The sequence below is a fragment of the Urocitellus parryii genome, chromosome 7, assembly GCF_045843805.1.
Source record: "Urocitellus parryii isolate mUroPar1 chromosome 7, mUroPar1.hap1, whole genome shotgun sequence".
NCBI classification, from domain to species: Eukaryota; Metazoa; Chordata; class Mammalia; order Rodentia; family Sciuridae; genus Urocitellus; species Urocitellus parryii.
Window position 1 is genome coordinate 167,661,413 of NC_135537.1, and position 23,739 is coordinate 167,685,151.

The following is a 23,739-nucleotide window of genomic DNA, read 5'->3' on the forward strand; positions in this document are numbered from 1 at the left end:
AACTAAAAAGTAAATATTAAAAAAAAATTCATTTGTCTTGATTTATCTTAAAACAGATGCTATTCTGGTTCTTTAAATAAGCAGTCCTCTATTACTTCTCATACAACAGATGACATTTAGATATACAAAGTGCTCCCTTGGGCAGTTGTGAGCAATTTCTACTATTCTAATTGTAACTCAACCCACTACTTCAGAAGTATTTCAGAATGAAAATGAGTAAGAACAATATTATTACTGTTCAATAATATTACTGAATAATATTATTATTGTAGTAACTTTGATTTCATCTGACTTTTCTTGAAACTTTAAATAGATATAGGGGCTGGGGCTGGGGCTGAGCAGTACAGCACTCGCCTAACACATGCAAGGCCCTGGGTTTGATCCTCAGCACCACATAAAAATAAATAAAATAAAGGCATTGTGTCCAACAACTAAAAAAAAAAATATATATATTTTAAAAAATAAAATAAGTAGATTTAAAGAACTATTTCTATAATCACTATTATTTCAACTGCCATTGTAAGAGACTTCTTTTGACATACTTCAAAATTGTTATGATATGGGGCTGGGGTTGTGGCTCAGAGGTAGAGCATTCACCTAGCACCAGTGAGGCACTGGGTTTGATCCTCACACAACATAAAGATAAATAAATAAAGGTATTATGTCCATCAACAACTAAAAATATTTTTTAAAAATTGTTATGATGTGCCAGATGATAACTGTCATTCTTTATTACTGAAATTTGCATTCAAGCCTTTAAGAAATAGCAGTGATATTTAATATCAGAGGAAAAAAAATAACATTGTATTTATTCAATTGTTAAGCAGTACTGCTGTAGTAAATTATCATTAAAGCTAAAAAATTCGATCCACAATTTTACTATTTAACTGGTTTAACAAGGTCAAGGAATCAGAAGATTTTGTACTATTCAGCCAAGTTATATTTGACAACATAGATCAACAGCTTTTTAAAAAAAATATTTTTAGTTGTTGATAGACCTTTATTTATTTATATGCAGTTCTAAAATCGAACCCAGTGCCTCACATATGTCAGGAAAGTGTACTACCACTGAGCCACAGCCCCATCCCCTCAACACAGGTGTTTTAAACTACAAAGCATTCTCACACAGGAAACATTTCTGGTAGTTTGAATCATTCTTACTTACCAATATACATGTCCCAACAATGAAAGAGTAAAACAAGCTGAATCACCAAACTCAGTAACAATATCATCATGGCTTCTCTGCTTATTAAACACTCCACCAGATAAGATCTGTTCTCCCTCCGCAAGCCTTCAAAATATAAATTTATAGATTTAAAAACATCAAATATAAAAAGCACTTCATGAAGATACCATCATTACCAATATATGTCTTAAATATGGAGACAGATAAAGTAAAAGTTTATGGGGGCTGGGGATGTAGCTCAAGCGGTATCGCGCTCGCCTGGCATGCGTGCGGCCCGGGTTCGATCCTCAGCACCACATACAAAGATGTTGTGTTTGCCGAAAACTGAAAAATAAATATTAAAATTCTCTCTCTCTTAAAAAAAAAAAAGTTTATGGTACTTTTAGAATAGCAGTAAACATGTATTTCAAATTATTTGGGAAGAAGAAAATTATTGTCTTTACAATTTCAGTGTCTTCTGACATTTTTTAACTCATTAAATTTAATTTCTTTCTTTCTTTTTTTCTCTGTGATGCTGGGGACTGAACCCAGAACCTTCTGCATGCAAGGCAAGCACTCTACCAACTGAGCTTTATCCCCAGACCTAAATTTGGTTTCTATGTAGACATCTAGTCTAAGCAATATAATCATTACTCATGTCAGAAGAAATAGAAGATGATCATTTTACTGGAGGGAAATATGAATGGTTCTTTACTAGTTTTATAATTCCTTGAAATAGGAATGTACAAGCAAATTAAATAAGACTAATACTCATAGCTTTAATCATTTTAAGTTTTATGAATGAAATCTGAGTAGCACTTCATCTCTTTTTGTCAATTATGTTTTCTTGATAAAAAAAAAAAAAAATTTTGCCAGGCCAGAGTTTTAAAGTTTTTGATTAAAAATAATTAATTAAAATTACCATGCGGAAAACTCTCAAATAGGTTAACAGGATATCCTGAATACATCCTTTCATTATTAATGGGACTTTTTTGTTTTCTCCTAGTAAGACTAAAACACACACACACACACACACACACACACACAATATAAACATTTATAAACAGGATAAGAACATCAATTTAGGGGGCTGGGGTTGTGGCTCAGTGGTAGAGCGTGCGCCTAGCATGTGCGAGGCGCTGGGTTCGATCCTCAGCACCACATAACAATAAATAAAATAAAGGCATTGTGCCCAACTACAACTAAAAAAAAAAAAAAAAAAAAAAAAAGAACGTCAATTTAGAAATTGGTTTAAGAGACTAATTGGCAAATTAAGAAAGTCAGTTTTTAAGACTTAAGCATTAAAATTTTTGGAATTTAAAATAATCTAATAACAAATGTTCCAGAAATTTTATAGCTACTTTAGCTATCCCTAATTAACAAGTCATCAGTCACTGGACAAATAATATGGTATAGTTATAATTTATAAATATATGGTGACTTTATGAGACTTATTTACATCCTCCACTGAATAAAATGTACATACAGGCTTTTACAAATATCTGTTTAGCCACTTTTATCATTATCCCACCTTCTACAGCACAGGAAAGAGAACTTGATGGTTTATCTATTTCTCGAGCTGCCACCAGATTTGGAATAGGAACAACTGACTTGACTAAACAGTAAATAAGGAAAAGTAAGTGCCTTTGCTTCAAAAGGGTATACAGTAGTAGTTCCCCCACCAAAAAAAAAAAGATTTTGAAAGAAAACTACACAACCATCAAGATACATTATCCTTATTCAAAGTGGCCTAACACTGAAAACAAAGGAAAGGAAATAATATTTGTGATAATTTTTGAAATTGATAAAAATAATCATAACTTACACTTCTCCAAAAGTTAAATTCTGATATCACCATAACAATGAAATCTCTCTATAACAAAAACAATGTGATAAGCAACAATGTAAACATTTAAAATGTTACTGAACAGCTTTCTACTACTAAAAAAGGAGAAAAGAGGATTAATCACAGTTTGTCAGAAGAATTTTATCCAAAATTATATAGTATAAAAAGAACAAAATTAGAAAAGATTTTAAAACTTACTTGCTGAGATCAACACAACATTTTGCAAGCAGGTATTTACACTGTGGTGTAGTACAACTGTGTCCTTTCAAGAGTCTATATGCTTTGTATGCCTTTCCTGAGCGGTAATAACAGGTTGCCAGTAAAAACAAGGCTTCTTCTGAGTGTACTAAAAACAGACATAAAAAAGAAAAAGAATATTGGCCATTGTTCAGAACATTGAATGGTACCCAATTTATCTGGCAATACACAAGTTTAGGAACAAAAAAATTAGGCATCTTCTTTAACCCAAAATAATCATTATTAATTTACTTTTGAATTATGGAGAAATATATTGCTGATAGAAAAGTTCATTCTCCAGTTCTTGATTATCTTCTCTCTATAAGAAACTGAGGAAAGAATACAGTGAAGACAATCAGAGTATTACTGAAAATCTTTAAGAAAGTAAACACATATATACCACCCTCTCCCTTTGAGAAGACTACAGTAAAGTATTTTGTCTTTTAATAATATTTCTCTAATAACTTTTTCGAGAACAAGTCAAGTTTCACTAGAGAGGGAAACTGAGGGTAAATAAAATTTATTAGTAATCTGGAATAATTTCTACATTAAAAGACAAGATTTTACAAATACATTTTTCACGTAGGGTGTAGGCATATGTTTGTAATTAAAGTGATTTGGAGTGCTGAGACAAGAAGATTGCAAGTTTGAGGTCTGCTTTGGCCATTCAGCAAGACCCTGTTCCAAAAAAAAGGACCGTGGTAAAATGCCCCTGGGTTAAATTCCCTGTAAGTGCCCCTCACAAGAAAAAGTAAAATAAAATACATTGTTTTTAATACCAAATTATATTCAAGATAGCTTAAAGGAAAAATTCTAAGTAGGTGGACTTTAGAGTAACACTATTATTGCTCTCTAATGGAAGGAGCAGAGTTACTCAACAATTGGAGTCCTATTTCTTTGTATCAGGAAGTGCCCCATGGTTCTTCATGAAATGTGGCATTTCCTCCTCTTATTCTGTCTCTCTCCTAAACCAACCTTCACAGATGTGAATCTATAGAAGCAACAAAAACAGGATTTGAAAGAAAACACACAAACTTGTGTTTTTATGTAATAATCCCAGTGGGTTGAAAGATCTTATAAACCAGTGGTTGAAGAGTAGTCCCTGTATCAGCTTCAATATGACTTGGAAATGTGAACTCTTGTGCTCTCAGACCAACTAAATCAATAATTTGGGGAGTGGGAACCAGTAATATATGTTAACAAACTCCTCAGGTGATTCTGTGGCATGTTGAAGTTTGAGAACCACTGTTTTAAAGCATGAGACAAACTTGTCACATTTTTCTGAAAAGTTAATTTCATTCTAAGATTTGGGATTAAAAAGTAAGAGATTTTATTCTTTTAAGTATTTTGTTATATACATATGCAAGAATCCCCCACAATACCTCTTTGGTCTATCTTATGATTTTCCATGAAACAATAGTATAAAAATAATATGTAGTATAGGCTGGGGTTATAGCTCAGTTGGTAGAGTGTTTGCCTTGCATGCACAAGGCCCCGGGTTCAATCCCCAGCACCCCCCCACCAAATGTAGTAAATAAAATTTGCACATATGGCATATCACTTGATGCAGGATCAAAAAACAATTGAGGAGCTCTGCTGCAACAGGAACAAATTATTAATTTCACTGAGCTACAAGTATTAATTTATAGGAGTTAGTGTAATTCAGATTTTGCAAAGACTTGGTTTCTTTCTTTTTTTGGTATTGGAGTTTGAACCTGAGGTGTGTAAAGCACTGAGTTATGATCCCATCCCTTTTCATTTTTATTTTTTTGAGACATAGTCTCATTAAGCTGCTTAGGTCTTCATTAAGTTGCTGAGGCTGGCCTTGAATTTGCAATCCTCCTGTATCAGCTTCCCAAGTCACTAGGATTAGAGGCATGTGCCATTGAGCCCAGCTAAAGACTTAGTTTCTTGTTGCTATCTTAAAATTATTGACCATACCAATAAACAATGGCTCCCATAGTTTAACTTCCACCACAGTAATGCTTTATCAAATGTTTTGTTTATAGATACTTGATTACATGTGGGTCCATTTTCACTGCAGTAAAATTTCCTAACAACATAAAGATATCAACTATTTTGTGTGTGTATGATTTTGGTGTTTGCAATTACTTTCTAAAGTGTAATAATTTAAAAATTACATATTCAACTGGGATTATGGATTGGTAGTTTAGGCGAAACTTAAAAAAGTAAAATAATGACATTTAAGATAATGAAATGAATTCAGAAAAACCTGACTTGTTGTAAGAAACATGGTGGTTTCTAAGGGCTCCCTATAATTAATGGAAAAAGATAACAGTACCCAAAAATATTACTACTGAACCAGCAGTAAGCACCTAAAGAAAGCAGATATATGTTTACTGAATAGGACTGACAAATAAATATCATCTAGAACAATAAACTGATAGTCGCTTCCTAAAATGTCAAGGTCAGAAAAATTCTAAGGCTGATTATGGTAAAGCCAGTTAATGTACAGACACCAAAATAAGATCTGGAAACAAGGTCTGGGATTGTGAAATATAATCTCCATAATATATTTCATAATTATGAATAAAGTGAGCAATGACTGGGCAGTCACTCCTAAAGTAATACTGAGAAGTCAATCATGTGCTTGTTACTACAGTACATCCATATGATGAAATAGTCTACTCTGTAAAACAATCACACAGAAACACTTTGAGAATGCATGGTTGAAGTTGTAGAGAAGCTCCTCTTCTCTTTATTAATATGTATTAACTGCATATTAATGGGATTCAGTGTGATATTTCCATACAGATGCACTGATCAAATTTAATCTCTCCTTTTTCACTCTCCTGCCAATGAAGCTCCCCTTCTTACAAATAGGTTAGGCTTCAAAAATGGAAAGGTATTTTGAACAAAAAGTCCAAAATAGTTAACAGGGACATTATTTTAAATCCTTCAGATACATTTCCATCAAATAGAAAGAAGAATTACTTTTTCAGTGCTTTCAAACTAAAAAAATAAGTGCTTCATGATGATTAACAATATAAATAATGCTGGGGTTGTGGCTCAGCGGTAGAGCGCTCGCCTTGCATGTCTGAGACCCTGGGTTCTATCCTCAGCACCACATAAAATAAATAAATAGACAAAACAAAGATATTGTGTCCATGTATAACTAAAAAACCCCCAAAAAACAAAAAACAAAAACACAATATAAATAAGCACCTATTCTGGGTAACAAGGAACTACTGAAATTCAGAAAATATTTCAAGAATTTAACTAACAAAAGATTCAACCCATCAAGTTCTTTGGCCTCATGCCTTGTGGAATGTTTTTCCCAAAACATTAGAAAATACATGTTTTTCCAAAACATTAGAAACATAGGAGGTCACTAAGCAAAGAGGTTACATGTAGTCTATCAGCTACGTGCCAACCAAGAACACTGTGCTAACAAGAATTCTGAGGTTGATTTAGTGGAATGAGTACTGTGATGAACTAGTGATGTCTACTATGACTGTAAATCAGAAGTGGCAAGGATTTGCTACCCTTGATACAGTGGAATCAGAAAGAACAAACCAGTTACTGCCTATGGACAATGGTCTCAAGTTTCTTCACCTTAAAAAGGCAATAGCAATGTGCGCTATATAGGATTATTGAAGGTTATATAAGAAAATAATATTAACCACTTAGGTCACCCAGATATAGCAAGAAGTCAATAAATGACAGAATTATTGTTTTTAATTGAGTGATGATATCTGCACTCAATGCACTAAAATTCTAAAATTTTCCCTCATAAAAATAAAGTTAATGGCTGGGGTTGTGGCTCAGTAGTAGAGTGCCTGCCTCTCATGTGTGAAGTGCTGGGTTCAATCCTCTGCACCACATAAAAAAAAAAGATATTGTGTTCATCTACAACTAAAAAAATATTAAAAAAGTAAAAAAGTTAAATGAAGCGGTTAGGTCCTATATTGAGAAATACATACACACACACACACACACACCAAGCAACTTCTTAAATGTAAGCATTTTATTATGCACACATAACATGCGGATTACAGCTTTGTGTGGACTAATCTGGGAATTCCACTACTAATTCAGTGGGAAAATTCAATTATCTGATTTTTAAAAAAATTTTAAATATTTATATTTTTTGTTGTAGCTGAATACAATAGCTTCATTTTATTTATTTATTTTTATGTAGTGCTGAGGATCAAACCCAGTGCTTTGCATGTGCTAGTCAAGTACTCTACCAGGGAACCACAACCCTAGCCCCTCAATTATCTGAATTCTAAATGAGTACAACCTTTAGGAGCCTAATTGCAATAAAAAAAACTGCATAGTTTTTTTTTTTTCTTTTTGTGGTGATGGGGATCAAACCCAGGGCCTTTCACATTCTAGTCAGTAGAGTTTCACTGAACTGCACCCCCAGCTCTGTTCTGATCAACAAATTGAAAAAAGAAAGATTAGAAATATACCACAGAAAAACTGGTGCTGCCTAGGTATTGATGAAAATAAAAATAGATTCTGATAAACCTTGCTCTTGCATAATGAAGTAGAAGAGGGTAATCTATTCTATCTTCTTTCTAAACCAGTCTTTCCTTCTTACCCTTGTCAATCTTTTCATTGGGACCTCAAACTCCTGCTGCACGGATCTTCCCCACTTTTCTCACTTAGCTCCTATTCTATTCCAGAAGCTTCATTGCACTCTCAAAGGAAAGTTAAATTCCTCATATGTCAGTTACCTCGGAGTAAGATAAGGAGGTTTCACCTTCCTTCAAGACTGTTCCCAAGCTTTACTCCTGTCCTTTTGAGAAATCCCTGATCCTGAGGTTCATATCTTCTTAGAAGTCTCAGCTACTGAACTCATGACTCTTTGCTTCATTAATGAAAGAATTCTGGGTGTGGATTATGATCTTCCTCTCCAACATTATTCTCATACACCTCTCATTCAGACCTCATATGAACTTTGGTGCCCTGACCTCTCTGTTCTTTCTCAATTATCAACCACCTCTGTCTTTTTTTTTTTTTTAATATTTATTTATTTTTTAGTTTTCGGCGGACACAACATCTTTGTATGTGGTGCTGAGGATCGAACCCGGGCCGCATGCATGCCAGGCAAGCCCGCTACCGCTTGAGCCACATCCCCAGCCCACCTCTGTCTTAACTTTACCTGACCCACACCTTGTCTATATATATGTGTGTGTGTGTGTGTGTATGTGTGTGTATATATATACATATGTATTTTTTTTTTTTTTTGGTGAGGGAAGGGGTACCAGGGATTGAACTCAGGGGCACTCAACCACTGGGCCACATCCCCAGCCCTATTTTTTGTATTTTACTTGGAGACAGGGTCTTACCTAAGTTGCTTAGTGCTTCGCTATTGCTGAAGCTGGCTTTGAACTTGAAATCCTCCTGTCTCAGCCTCCCAAATCACTGGGATTATAGGCATGTGCCACTGGCCTGGATATATATATAAATTTTTTAAAAAATACCTTTATTTTATTTATTTTTATGTGGTGCTGAGGATTGAACCCAGTGCCTCACATGTGCTAGGCAAACGTTCTACCACTGAGCTACAGCCCCAGTCTCCCGGCTATATATTTTTAATATTCTTATCTCTTCTCCTTTTGTGACAAATGCCTGGCAAACCTCTGATATCCACCTTCTTTGTGCTTACAGTAAATAAGCACTTACTGTATTACAGAAAAATCCTAATACAGAAAGATTGGACTATCAATTCATGCAGGAACACACAAAACACACAAAAATAAAGCTCACCTGCAAACATTACAAATTGAAAACTCTTGGCAAGTAATCCAATGGAAACAATACAAAAAATAAAAAAACTAAAACAAACAAATTAATAAAGAGAACACACTACTGTTTCTGGTCTATACATGTACATAAAAGCATTTATATACCCAATTTACCACATACATGTATATGTATACATAGCAGAGATGTCAGTAGCTCTTAATTTATACACCTACATGGTACAGGGTCAGCATTGATCAAATCTCTGTGTAATTTCAGCCACACATTCTTTTTCTTTTTTTCCCCCAGTGATGAGATTTGATCCCAAAGGCCCTTGTGCATGCTAGGAAAGCACACTTCCACTGAGCCATATCCCTAGGAGTCTTTGTGTAATTTCAAAGCAGCAAGAAAATGCACTTGGAAAAATAAAATTACAAAAAGGTAAAGACTTCTCAGTAAAGCATAAATTTGTTAGAAAAAAAAAAGCAATAATGGGAGATATGCCTTATTAAATATGGAAAGAATATAAAGTGTTAATTATAAAATAATATGATATTGACTTAAAAATAGAAAATTAAGATGGGTACAGTAGTACATCTGAATCTCAACTACTCAGAAGGCCAAGACAGGAGGATCACAAGTTCAAGGCCAGACTGGGCAATTTAATTTAGCAAGACCCCATCTCAAAATAAAATAAAAAGGATTAGAAATGTAACTTAGAGGCAGAATGCTCCTGGATTCAATCCCCAGTAACTGATCCCTCTCCTGCCAAAATACAAAAAGAAAGAAAATTAACTAGTGGAAAAGAGGAGATTCTGGTGGCAAAGCCAGATATTTTTAAAAATTTAATATAAAACCAAGTAAGAGCCAGGTGCAGTGATGCATGCCTGTAATCCCAGCAACTTGAGAGACTATGGCAGGAGGATGTAAAGTTTGAGGTCTGCTTCAGCAACTTAGCAAGGAACTAAGTAACTTAGTGGAACCCTACCTCAACATAAAAAATAAAAAGGGCTGGGGATGTAGCTCAGTGATAAAGTGCCCCTGGGTTCAATATCCAGTAACCCCCCCAATCCCCCATACTCCGCAAACTAAACAACCCTCCCCCAAATATGTAAAATACCATGTGGGACTTATTTTAAGTAATAATGTAAAATAACAGAACTTTTGGCTCTTATCTTACTCAATATACTACTATAAGTTCTTTGAAAAAAATTTAATGTACCAAGAACCATGTACTTAGTATAGCTGTAAGATGACAATTTTCCAGCTACTAAAGCAACGAGAAAATGACAAAGCTGATTTGAGTTCAAATAAATGAAAATGTTAAATAGCAAAACTGAAAAGTCATAATTATCAGGGCTAGAGTTGTAGTTCAGTGGTTGAGCGCTTGCTTAGCACGTGTGAGGCACTGTGTTTGATCCTCAGCATCACATAAAAATAAATAAAAACATCCTGTCCATATAGAATTTAAAAAAATATATTTAAAAAAATTAAAAAATTAAAAAGTCACAATTATCTACATCAGCATCTTAGCAAAATAATTATAATAATTTAATGATAGAAACAAAACACATTACAAAATGTTTATTAAGCATTTATTACCATGTTAAATGTCTGTGCCAAGTGCTTTAAATATATTATCCTGCTTACTTTTTCAATTCCATAATTCCATATTTATTAATGAAAAATAAATTCATATAAATAAATTCATATATATTCAATTCCATATTTATTAATATTTATAAATGAAAAATCTGAAAAGCTCAGACATTATATAACTTGCCTGGGGTCATAAAAATGTATATTTGAGTGACAGGATTAGGATTTGTGCCATAGTTAATGGATTCTAAATCCATGTTGTTAGCTATAGAACACAGACTCTATTCTAATTAAAAAACAAACCTAGAGCCAGGCACGGTGGCACACACTTTTAATCCCAGCAGCCTGGGAGGCTGAGGCAGGAGGATCACGAATTCAAAGCCAGCCTCAGAAACATCGAAGTACTAAGCAACTCAGTGAGACCCTCTCTCTAAATAAATACAAGTAGGGCTGGGGATGTGGCTCAGTGGTTGAGTGTCCCTGAGTTCAATCCCCAGTACCATAAAAACAAAAAACAACACAAAACAAAACAAAAAAACAACCTAGGGAAAGAAACCCTAAAGAATGGGAAATGATTAAATACATCAGAGTCTATAAACCTGAATCAACTCTATGGTTATTAAAATAAACAAAAGGAGCCACATAGATAATAGGTAAAGTTTTTATGAACTAGTGGTCAATTATAAAGAAAACACAAGAGGGTGATACTAAGAATCTTGTTAGTCATAAAAGTGATGGAATTTCATGCATTTTATTTATAGTTCTATATAAATGAAAATTTACAAACCTTCTGCATACAGTCGCTCTGCAAGGAAAACTGCATCTCGGTAAGCATAATGGTTTAGTGCTTGCCATATAGCAGCCTGCAAGTGGAAGAAAAAGAAAATAAATACAGATACACAGAGTTTCAAAGTTACTCCTAGCACAAAGCTTTGAATATAAATATCTTTAAGTGATAAAACCTCAATGCCCATAGAGCAAACTCCACAGTGTGTATGACTCCTGACATATCTGCATTTACTCACTCAACCTGCATTACTTTTAGTCTTCTGTGCCTTTGTATATCCTTTTTCTTCATCAGGGAATGCTGGCTCCCTTACCAACCTTCCCTAATAAATTTCTAATTCTTTCTAAAGTCCTAGCTTAAATAACGCCACCATGCCTGGCTAACAAACACTATTGTATTCACTTCTTAAAGTACATGTTTAAGAAGTTCTCCAAATTAAGATATATACTTAGAAATAAAATTACTGAGTTATTGAATATGTTCATCTTTATTAGATAATGTCAAATCATTTTTTAAAATTATTAATTTATATACCAAATAATAATATGAGTTTCTATTTCTAGGCTAACCTCTAGCCATTACTTTTTTTCATTTACTTCTTCATTAGAATAGTCATATTATATTACAGTTATCTGTTTACAAGTCTGCCTATCCTACTAAAATTACATGCTCTTACCAGCAGTGGTTTTCAACCATTTTTCATGATACACATGAAGGAAATGTTCAAATGTATGTCATCCTCCCACAAAAATTTCCTCACCTATTAGCTTAAATGCCACCTATTTCTCAGCCACTCAAGGAAGCACACTGGAATACAAATGAGTAAAATTATAGGACTAATCTTTAATTCACTTGAATCATGCTTTTTCTTTTAGAGTCAAGAATCATAAAGTATATATAAGACAGGACATTTTAAGTTAAAAATAATAAAAAATATCTACATCCATGCACTAACCACTCAGGTCCAGAAATAAAATATTAGCAACTATCTTTGAAGTTCTACAGGATCCTCCAGCATGTCAATAATATAAATTCTTCTAGCCTTAAATAGGAAACTACCACCCTGAATTCTGCTGACCTTTCTTCTGGCTTTCTTCATAATTTGATACATTCGTGCCTATCATCCCTAAGAAGCAACATATTTAGTTTTCCAACTTTAAATTCATGCTTGATGATATCTGAGGCTGGAGTTTGTTCACTTTCATTGCTGAATAAATAATATTTCCACTGTTTAAAGATATCAAAATATGTTTTATATGGGCATTTGGGTTATTTCTAGAGTTTCTGTTTGTTTGTTTTAATAATGCTACAACAAACACTATTTTTTTTGGTTACCAAGAATTGAACCTGGGGGCATCAGACCACTGAGCCACATCCCCAGCCCTATTTTGTATTTTATTTAGAGACAGGGTCTCACTGAGTTGATTAGCACCTCGCTTTTTGCTGAGGCTGGGTTTGAACTTGTGATCCTCCTGCTTCAGCCTCCTGACCGACTGGGATTACAGGTCTGCGCCTCCATGCCTGGCTAACAAACACTATTGTATTCACTTCTTGGAGTACATGTTTAAGAAGTTCTCCAAATTAGGATACTTAGGAATAAAATTACTGAGTTATTGAATATGTCCATCTTTACTAGATAATGTCAAATCATTTTTAAAAATCATTAATTTATAAACCAAACAATAACATGAGTTTCTATTTACTCCATAGCCTTGTATAAACTACGATTGACAAACTTTAAAATTTTTTATTAATCTGAGAAAATAAAAGCCTCCAATCAATTACAAAAAAAAAAAAAAAATAGAGGGCTGGGGATGTGGCTCAAGCGGTAGCGCGCTTGCCTGGCATGCGTGCGGCCCAGGTTTGATCCTCAGCACCACATACCAACAAAGATGTTGTGTCCGCCGAGAACTAAAAAATAAATATTAAAAATTCTCTCTCTCTCTCCTCTTTCAAAAAAAAAAATAGATTATCAGGCTGGAGCTCAGTGGTAGAGTGCTTGCATGTATGAGGTTCTGGGTTCAATCTCCAGCAACACACACACACACAAAGTGATAATAATTAAAAAAAAAAATAAAGGTTTAAACTACTCAAGATCAAAGACCTCTTGTTTGTACTGTCTTAACTTTTTTAAACTGGAGGGCTTTAGTACTTATTCAATGAATATATTCTGAGCGTCTACTATGTGACCACTTTCTGGACTCTAGATATTTAGCTATGAGCAAATAACTTCTGCTCTCATTAAGTCTCATTCAAATGTTACTCTTATCTAGACCAAAGCCTTTCAACCCCACTTAGATGATGTTCTATCCCAAATTCATTGAATCACAATTTCTACACCTAAGATTGTGCTTAGATTATCATTACTTTTAAAGTTTTCTATAGGTGATAAGTAAGCATTCAGGGTTCAGAATCATTCCACATGTCCAGATAAGCAATCTCTCTTTTTATAGTAAAAACTTGTGAAAATTTATGAAAGCCATTAACCTCCTCCCCAGTAAAAAAGCATATATTCTGGAAGTCTGCATATATTGAAAATCCACATTATCTTGGAAGTATAGTATAAATTTGGAAGTATAGTATAAAGCTCAAAATCTAGTCCACATGATAGGAGCTGAATATGTCATCTACTAGAAATAATAGGTACTTGATAAGCATTTGTGGAATTAAATTTAAATATTTAAAAGAAAGGAGCCAGGTGTGGTGGTGCACATCTGTAATCCTGGTGATACAGGAAGCTGAGGCAAGAGAATCATAAGTTCTGGGCTGGCTTCAGCAATTTAGCAAGACCCTGTCTCAAAAATAAAAAAATAATAAGGACTGGGGATGTTGGCTCAGTGGTAAAGTGCTCCAGGGTTTTAATCTCCAAAACCAAAAGAGAAAGAAAGGAAAGAAAAAAAAAAAAAAGGAGAAATGGACAAGTTACTACTTTTAAAAAGGTCCTTACTCTTTTGTATTTTAGCAACTACTACAGAGTTAGTGTCTGAAGAAGCATTACTGCTGCCAAGAGTAGGAGAGGCCAAGTTGGAGGCCACAAGATCACAAGTTTGAAGTCAGTCTCACCAAGGTAGAAAGACCCGGTTTCAAAATAAAATTTGTAAAAAGGCTGGGGATGTAGCTCAATGGTTAAAAAAAAAAAAAAAGTACTGAGATAAACTAAAAGTGTTCTCAGAGAATGTCAACATTTGGATTGCATAACAACTTCAAAAAATATCACTCAGAAAATAGTAGGCTAAAGGGTTTTCAATCTAATTTGACTCAGCAATTATCTCTTTTCTTTCTTTCTTTTTTTAATTTAATGAAGAGGATTCCTGATTCTTGTTAAGCACATTGATCAAGTTGTTTATGAGCTTTAATCACCTACAAAATAAAGACTAAAACACCTACTTCAAAGACAGGCATATACATGAAAGTCTAGCTAAGTAATTGATAATTATAATTCTGCCCCCCAAAACATATCTGATCTTCTAGTACTGGTGTGGCCTAGGGTTCTGGAACCTACACACATAAGTACCTTTCAAAATTACACTAACTTAAAGCAACTGCAGTAATAATGAAAGACACACACACAAAAAAACATTTGCATCTATAAGGCAGACCATATTTTGCCTGGATTTCTTTAGTAGTATCTTAATTGGCCTCTCTGAATTCTCCCCCATGACTTTTTCACAAATCAGATCTGATCATGTAACATCTTTACTCAAAATCCTTCAGTAGCTTCTCATTGTTCTTACTGTAAAAATTGTAATCACCAAACTTGGCAACATAGTACAGTTTGTGCTTACTTCTTCTCTCTTCTCTTCTCTTCTCTCTCTCTCTTTCTTTCTTTTTTTTGCAGAGCTGGAACCCAGGGCCTCCTTGCTTACTCCTAGGCAAATGTTCCTTTCTTCCTATAGCCCTAGTCCTTTTTATTTTATTTTTCAAACATGGTCTTGCTAAATTGCCCAGGCTGACCTTAAACTTATGGCCTTCCTGCCTCAGCTGGCATTATAGGTGTGTGCTACTGTGCCCCATTTCAAACCAGTTCATCCTTTATTATATTTTCTTGTGCTCTGTGCTTAGCACAATAGTGTTTTTTTCAGCTCTTCAAATTTACCATATTACTCCCATCTTACAGACCTTCTATTACATGCAGTTTCACCTAGTACATGCCTCCTTTCCTTCAAACTAAGCAGATTCCAGTTATCCTTCAGATTTTTCTCTTAGAGAGGGTTTCTTTGGAACCCCAAGATGAAATTTGGTATCCTTATTAAACACTTAATAGCACCAAGAATCTTTCCTTTGTAATACTTCTCGTCGTAATTTTACATTGATTTTGGAAGAAATTTTAGTGTCTTCCTTACTATTATAAACTCCAGGAAGGCAGGGATTACATACATCTTTGTTATTATTCTTCAAGATCTATTATGTGTTTTAAAGCAGGTGCTAAGTAGACACATGTTGAATGAACAAACAAATGATTTTGAACTTTTGGCAGTCTTCCCATTATTAGCATTCTTGTATTTTAGTCTTAGCTTTAATTTTCTCTGTATTTCTTGATATCCAATAATTAAGGATCTCTGGGAGTCTGTAGTGAAACTTAGTGATAAACAGAATTATTTTGTAATGCAAATAATTAACCACCTAATTACTCATTTATGAAATCTGAAGATTTTTCAAGAACCTACTTGTTTAATTTTGTTCTGTTAAAGAAAATGATGAGTAGAGGATTTAATGTTGGAGATCTATGCTCAAATTTGTGTGCCACCACTTTTAGAATGATTTTGAGGGAAATATTAAACTCTTCTCAGCCTTAGTTTCCTCATCTGAAAAACGGGGCTCTATTTCTAGGAGCTGTTGTGTGGTATATGGGATGATACATATTATGGGCACATATATAATAAAGCTATAAAGTTCTAGAACTCTGGGAATTATACCCAAGGGCACTTAACCACTGAGCCACATTCTCAGCCCTTTTTTATTTTGAGACAGGGTCTTGGGCTGGTTATATAGCTTAGTGATAGAGTACTTACCTATGATGTGCAAGGCTTTGGGTTCAATCCTCATGTACCACCAAAAGGAAAACAAAACAAACAAAACAACCCTTTAGACAAGGTCTCATTAAGTTGCTGAAGCTGGCTTTGAACTTGAGATCCTCCTGCCTCAGCCTTCTCAGCTGCCAGGATTATAGGTATGTGCTACTTTTTTTTTTTTTACTTTTCAAAGTTAAAGAAATGAAAGACAATAAAGTATCATATTCAAGAATCATATTCTTTTCTGAGTTTAAATCAAGCTTTGCTCAGAACATCATTCCTTTAATACCAATTTTGGTGGGAGTGGTAGGGTATGCTAGTATGGACTGAACTCAGGGGCAGTCTACCACAGAGCCACATCTTCAGCCCTTTTTATTTGAGATAGGGTCTCATTAAATTGTTGAGGCTGGCCTCAAACTTGTGATCCTCCTTCTTCAGTCTCCCAAGCTGCTGTGATTAAAAGCCTGCACTATAACCAGTCCTTTATTACCATTTTTTTGTGATCCTTCTCCTTCAGTCTCCCAAGCTGCTGTGATTAAAAGCCTGCACTATACTCAGTCCTTTATCAGCACTTTTAGCATCAGAAAGATAATAATACCAGCCAACACAAACTTTTATAAATCCAGAAGTTAATCTTGCCACTTACAGAAACCCACCTATAGCTTCCATCCATACTCCGAGAAATCACCTCTAAATTCCTAAGTGATGGTGTCTCTCTGGGGTTGGTGGTGGGGGGAGCAGATTACTGAGGCACTACAAATTAGTAGCTGATGATGAGCAGAGCTAAAATAAGCTCCTGGTTATTCACCTACCTTTACCCAACTGATGGAGTAGGCCTCCACCAAAAGAAAAGCACTTAGTACATCAACCTCTAGAGTTCTACAAATTAATGCCAGATGTAGTTAATGCTGCTAAAAACAGTTATGAAGCCAAACAGAGCAACATTCCTTCCCTCCCCAAATCCCCACAAAATGTTTAAGAGAAATGTCACTGATTAAATTAATGGCTTGGTCCTTGGTTCCATTAATTTAAAAGTAAACAAACAGCATAAAGTTGCAAAATTCCTTACTTGTTATTCTTAAACCTGAAATACTATTTTAAATGTAAACAAATATCTGTAAGTACTCAGACTTAAATGTGACTACTATATTCTTGTTTTTGTCAAAAAAGAAAACAGCTGCTTTTCAAATAACTATAACAGCAATGAATAATAAAAAAGGAAAACAAAAAATCCAAAACATCATTGTGGACTTTTACATTATATATTTTAATTTAATGTATAGAGCTCTAATTTAGTGGGGCTGGGGTGTGGCTCAGTGGTAGCGCACTTGCCTGGTATGTATGAGGCCCTGAGTTCAATTCTCAGCACTGCATACAAATAAATAAAATAAAGGTCTATCAAAAAAAAAAAAAAAAAAGAACTCTAATTTATTTTTGGTTTATATCATTGGGCAAATCCTTCCTCCCCATTTAGCAATGTTAGTGGTGGGGGAAATGAAGGAAAATCTGGTAGGTAAAGGCCAGGATTATTGCCAAATGCTCTACCATGTACTCCACCTTATTCCCTCCTCCCCACCAACAAATATTAGCTGGCCCAATTTTTTGTACCAAAATTAAGTAACTTGTATATCTAAATTCTTACCTCTTTCTTTCTTGCCAATAGCAGCAGATTAATATTCCCAAAGCAGTGTTTTCATTATGTAATTCTTCTACTCAAAAACTCTTTTGTTCATATAATGGTTATTCATTATCACATCAAATCTAAACCTCTCAGCCTGGAGGTTTATAACTTGTTTCTACCCGGCTACTGAAACCTTCTTCTTCCTGTCTCAATTCCTACTCAAGCCAAGAGTTACAATACTTTGCTGTTCTCCCTAAACAATATTACAATCTTTGGGCTTTTGCTCATGCCATTCCATGCCACAAATATTCTTTTTCTTCTCTATCAATTCCAAACTTTTCAAAAGTTTTAGCCTTTAAGTTTTTGCTCCTTTAAGAAGCCTTTCCCATTATTCTGGCCTGAAAAGATCTCTTTTTCCCAAATTCCTTTTTTTTTTTTAATATTTATTTTTTAGTTTTAGGTGGACACAATATCTTTATTTTACATTTATGTGGTGCTGAAGATCAAACCCAGTGCCTCATGCATGTTAGGCGAGCGCTCTACCACTGAGCTACAAATCCCAGCCCCCCAAATTCCTTTATTATTATTTGTGCTATCAAATACATACTGACTTGTAACATTACTCAATTTTTCCTGTTAAGCATTCTTATCTTCCTCTTAAAATTAGGAGTTATACCTCAATACTTGATAGTCTCACAAATACCTGCAATTTAATTTGTTTAAAAAAGAATGTTTAATTGCCCTCCTTCACATCTACCCCCATCCCCAAAGGATTCTCCATTTCTTAAATAGCACCAACAAAATGAAATCCAGACAGTCATTCTTTTTTCTTTTTCTTTTCTGTGGGTACTGAGGATTAAACCTAGTGTCACTTTATCTGTCAACTATATTACAGTTCTTTTTATTTTGAGGTGGGGTCTTGCTGAATTGCTAAGGCTGGTCTCAAACTTGCAATCCTACTGCCTCAGCCTTCTGGGTCACTGGAATTACAGGTGTGCACCACCACACATAGTCATTCTTGATATCTACCCCACCTTCACATCAAATCAATTTCCATGTCTCACTGGTTCTACCTCTCATTATTTCTTGAGCCATAAAGTACTTTTTCACTATCTAAGAACTCTAAAACGATACTATGTATATGGTACCCAATTACTATATTGCTTATTAAAGTGATTTTCAAAAGGCTTGGTTTACAACTTCATCTAACTCTTCTAATTGTCAATCTTACTCCCGGGAATAACTGATAAATTAAAAGTGATAAATAAAATAGCTGCTCATTTTATCTGTCAACTTTTTCCTATGCCTAGTAATACCGTAAGCCTTAGGCATTCCAAGAAAGAAAACTATTTTCCAAATTTATTCTCATTCCTTTTCAAATATATGCAATCAGTCATCATTTTTTTAAGACTATCTTACTTTTTTCCTTACTAATTCATTCCCATTTTCAATACTATGCCTCATCAGTTGATCTTCATAACTGTGGTCAAAGTTGCTTGCTCCTCCCAATGTTAAAGATCCCTTCTTAATTAGCTGCTGCTTATACCATAAATTACAACCAAAATTCTAACCTAGTCATATCCTCCCACTTTTTTTGGGGGGTGGTGGTGGTACTGGGATTGAATCTAGGGTTGCTTTACTACTGAGCGAAGTCCCTGGTATTTATCATTTAAAAATTCGAGACAGGGTCTTGCAAAGTTGCTGATACTAGCCTTTAACTTGTAATTCTCCTTCCACAGCCTCCCGAGCTACTGGGATTACAGGCTTGCACACCTCACTAAATTCACCTAGTTATATCCTAAACTTACCATCCCAAAATCTAATGGACAAGCTAGAATCAGGGAGGGGGAAAAAAGATGAATTTGACTTTTAAGCCTTAAAAATATCTAATTAATCCTGATAGTACTTTAAGAAAAAACAGAAAACCTGATGGGTACTATCTAGAATAGGCTACATATTTCTATTCCACTCCATGCTTTTATACAGGTTGAAATTATTATTAAGTTGTCATTATATGCTATAAATGCAACTGCTTTATCACTTCAGAAGTCTTTTAGGGCCAGAAATACAAAATTACAAAAATATGAAACAGAAATTAATTTAAGCAATCTAGTAATCCATTTAATTTCATGTTGGGTCTCAAAAAAACCATAAAAGGAACTCTACATCACAAGAGAAATTTGGATTGAAAGAAACAGCTTTGGAAAAACTGATACAACTTAGGAACAGGTAAATTTCTTAAGATAAAATCCTGCATTATGTTAATTAAAATACTAATGGCTGTTATACATAAAGAGCTGGAGATGAAGCCAAAGTAGGAAAAATGAGCATTTCATGTTGTGAAGAAAAATTAAAGAAATACAGAAGTAGTGATATATTAAAGTATTTGTTATTCGATACCACAGGTCTCTTAAGGGCAATATGAAGAAATTTCTAAAACTGGTTTGCTTTATAGCTTCAAAGTAAAGTCCAGGACTCAATGACAGCAGCTGATAAGAGGTCAACTCCTCTGACCAAGTCAAAGATCACATGGTGAGATGAAGGTCTTCCAGACCTGGTCCATCACCAAGGGACAAAAGATTCAATTTCTCCAGATGGCAGGGGGGAAAACGACTTGGCACTGCATCACACACTTAAAATCCAATAGGGTTTCCTCCCTGGTAACAGCAACTGCGCGTCAAAGCATACCTTGATGTGGTAAGGATAGTGAAATGGACGGAAAAAACCTTATTTATCTTTCATTTCCTGAATGTCTTATAAACATGTACAATCAAATATTTCTGATCCTCATCACAGGTAATGGAAAAACCCAGATTCGTCCTTTCTACTCCCTTCCCTTCTATAGGTGCTTGCACCTCGGGCGCCCGGGCCTTTGAGTTCTCTTCTCAGATCAACACTGTCCAGTGGGGAATCCACTGAGCGAGAAAGACAACGTGGGTTACAATGTCTGGCACCAAAATAGAAATTACTATTAAAAATGCCGATCCTATCCTCTCACACATAACAAAAACAAAAACAAGAAAAACCCCGCAAACTTGCCCCACCTTTTCGAAAATCGTACCAGCGCCGTTCAAATGTGATTCTCAATCATCCTTTAGACAAGAGAGCACCTGGGGCGCGTTTTCGGCCCCCCTCATCTCACCCCCCCACCCCGCGCCAGGCCAGGCCCCTGGACTCGCAGGAGGGGTTGGCGGACGTGGACTCCGACAGAAAAACAGGCATTACCGCCGAACGCCACTCACATTAGGGGTAGAAGTAAGGTAGGGCTAGAGGTAACACGGCTTAGGTCGCGAACAAGGCCTCGGAACGATGGAAGAACGGCACGACCCGCAGGGGGAGAGGCGGGAGAAGCAGCCTGGCCTAGGCCGCACCAGGCCGCGAAGTGGCCATACGCGGTTTCCTGACTGAGGCTGCGAGCCAAGTCTCAGAGAAGAGGGTTATCATTACCTGGACGGGTTCCTGCAGGACCGTCATCCTTGAGGCTCAGGCCCACTTTCTGCAGTGCCTCAGGCCCCCCCCGTAGCGGCTCCGGCCCGGCCAGCCCCGGCTCATTTAAACTCACCAGCGACCGTTACCGGGGGATGGGAGAGGCCGAGCGATTGCCGAGTATCTCCGAGCGGGATACGAAAATATCCGAAGTGTAGAGATGCAGGCGAAAGTAAGACGGAAATGCACGAAATGGGCCGGAAATGCCCGAAATGAGTCGGCCGAGAAGGCGACCGTTGCCGGAGATTGCCGAAGATCACCGGAAACTACCGAGTTTGACCCAACGCGTAGTTTCCTGTTCTCAGCCACGCCTTCACCCACGCACGCCACGCCCAATCGTCCACGCTCTACGCTTCCCTGCCCAATCGGCAACCAGCAGGCTGGGAGAGGCCTGACGGATCGGGCGGGGATCGTTACGTGGCAGAGTTGGAGTCTGGATTCGCTACACTCCCCCCTTCTGGATTAATTGGTGCAGAGTAGATAGAGCAAAGGGTAAAACACCAGAATTTGGGCCCGACTTGAATTAACCGAAAAGTATTTGTCTTTTGAGTTTAGATCATTATCCATTCCAGAAATACCTATTTACAGCTACGGGGTAAATTTTAGAGGTTTGACTCTCTCCAAACATATAGGATGGCGGGTCCTCAAGGTGATTACGGCCTATCTAAGGGTAATGCAAAGAGTGCTACATTATGTGGTGCCCATTATAAACGGTATAAGAATTCAGAGGAGAGGCAAATTAATTGGGATTAACAGAAAAGAAAAAGATTTAGAGTTTGAAGGATAGGTATAATTAGAAGAAAAAACAAGATATTGTAAATGAAGGCAGGAGAGACGAGGTCAGCTGGTAAAAAGTTAAGGCACTTACTGAAAATAGTTACTGAGGTGATGAGATGACGGAAAAATCTCAAAAGGCAGTTTGAAATTTTTATTCTTGATAGAAGATGCCATTTGGTGTACTAGAGAGTGTAGAATTAGAAGTCCAGTGGCCTGGTATTGAATTTTGTCTCTTGCGCCAACTACTTAACAGATTCTTGGGCACCTCTCTGAGCTTCTATTTGCATAATCTGAAAAAATGATCAAGGAAATTAAGTCCATTAGTAGATGTTGCAGCGTCTAGTACCACTGTAGGCACTTTCAAATTTCCTTTCTGCTTCCTTACTCCCCCCACCTCAAAAGCAAGAACTAGAAACTAAAATTGTGACTTTCAGCAGACAAGACAGTTTTTGAAGGTTAATTTTCTGTTCAGAGCTGGAAGTGATGGCTTATGCTTGTATTGCCAGCTGCTTGGGAGACTGAGGCAAGAGGAACTCAAGTTTAAAGTCACCCTCAGCAATTAGCAGCCCTAAACAACTTAGTGAGATACTTGCCTCTAAATAAATAAATAAATAAATAAATAAATAAATAAGGGCTGGGAATATGGCTCAGTGGTTAAATACCCCTGGGTTCAATCCCTGGTATCAGGGGGAAAAAAAATCTGTCCAGGACTTCTCTAGGCTAGACCTGGGACTACATTCTGTTGTCTGGACATGTGAAATTAAATTAGAGCTGTTCTTTTACTTTGGGTGATGTTGGAGGGAAGTTTTGTTTTTTTTTTTTTAAACACCAACTGACAGATCTATATCCTTCTCCACTACCTGTCTCAAAATACTGATTATGTATTTGTCATCCCACTTGTTGGGGCAAGTGCTAAGGTGATTTTTGACTGCCCTGTGCCCTCTTCTTTTAGCAGGATTATTCTGAATAAGTTAGGTTAAATAGCTAATAAGTTAGGTTAAATAGTTAATTAGCTATTTAGAGTTCAGTTAGTTAAAATCAAATGAAATTTAAAATGTTCTTCAGATGCCCTAGTCACATTCCAAAGGCTCAATAATCTTTAGGGCTAGTGACTACCATATTGAACAAAGATACAGAACATTACTGTTATTGGCTTGACTTAGGTCTAGAAGATAGCTTCACTCGTGTCTAGCTAGGGCCTTGATGCAAGCTGTTGGTAGCTATTGGGTGTGCCCCTCAATTCTCCAATAACCTCTGTCCTCACATTGACCTCTCATCATTCATAGTCTAGCCACAGCCTCTTGACTTGGTAGCTGGCAACCAAATGGGTGAAAATGGAATCTGTGGGGCCCCTGAAGCTCTACCTCTGTAAGTCAAACCCATCGCTTCTTGTTGGTCAAATTAAGACACAGGGTCAGCCTGGATTCACCAGGAGGAAAAAACAGACTCCACCTCATAATGGAAAGAGTTGTAAAGCAACGCTACAAGAGGCAT

General features: G+C 36.0%; 1 protein-coding gene across 1 annotated transcript in view; it reads right to left on the reverse strand.

The window, feature by feature from the left end:
• The window catches only part of Cdc27 (cell division cycle 27), a 60,305-nt gene extending 38,733 nt beyond the window's left edge, over positions 1 to 21,572 (reverse strand). The window contains exons 1-4 of the mRNA XM_026408211.2: positions 21,430 to 21,572; positions 11,350 to 11,425; positions 3,210 to 3,357; positions 1,166 to 1,291 (exon numbers count right to left, since the gene is read on the reverse strand). Coding sequence (XP_026263996.1) covers positions 1,166 to 1,291; positions 3,210 to 3,357; positions 11,350 to 11,425; positions 21,430 to 21,456 — 377 coding nt within the window. The 5' untranslated portion in view covers positions 21,457 to 21,572. The remainder of the gene's footprint in view (positions 1 to 1,165; positions 1,292 to 3,209; positions 3,358 to 11,349; positions 11,426 to 21,429) is intronic.
• Between the last annotated feature and the right edge of the window lie 2,167 nt (positions 21,573 to 23,739).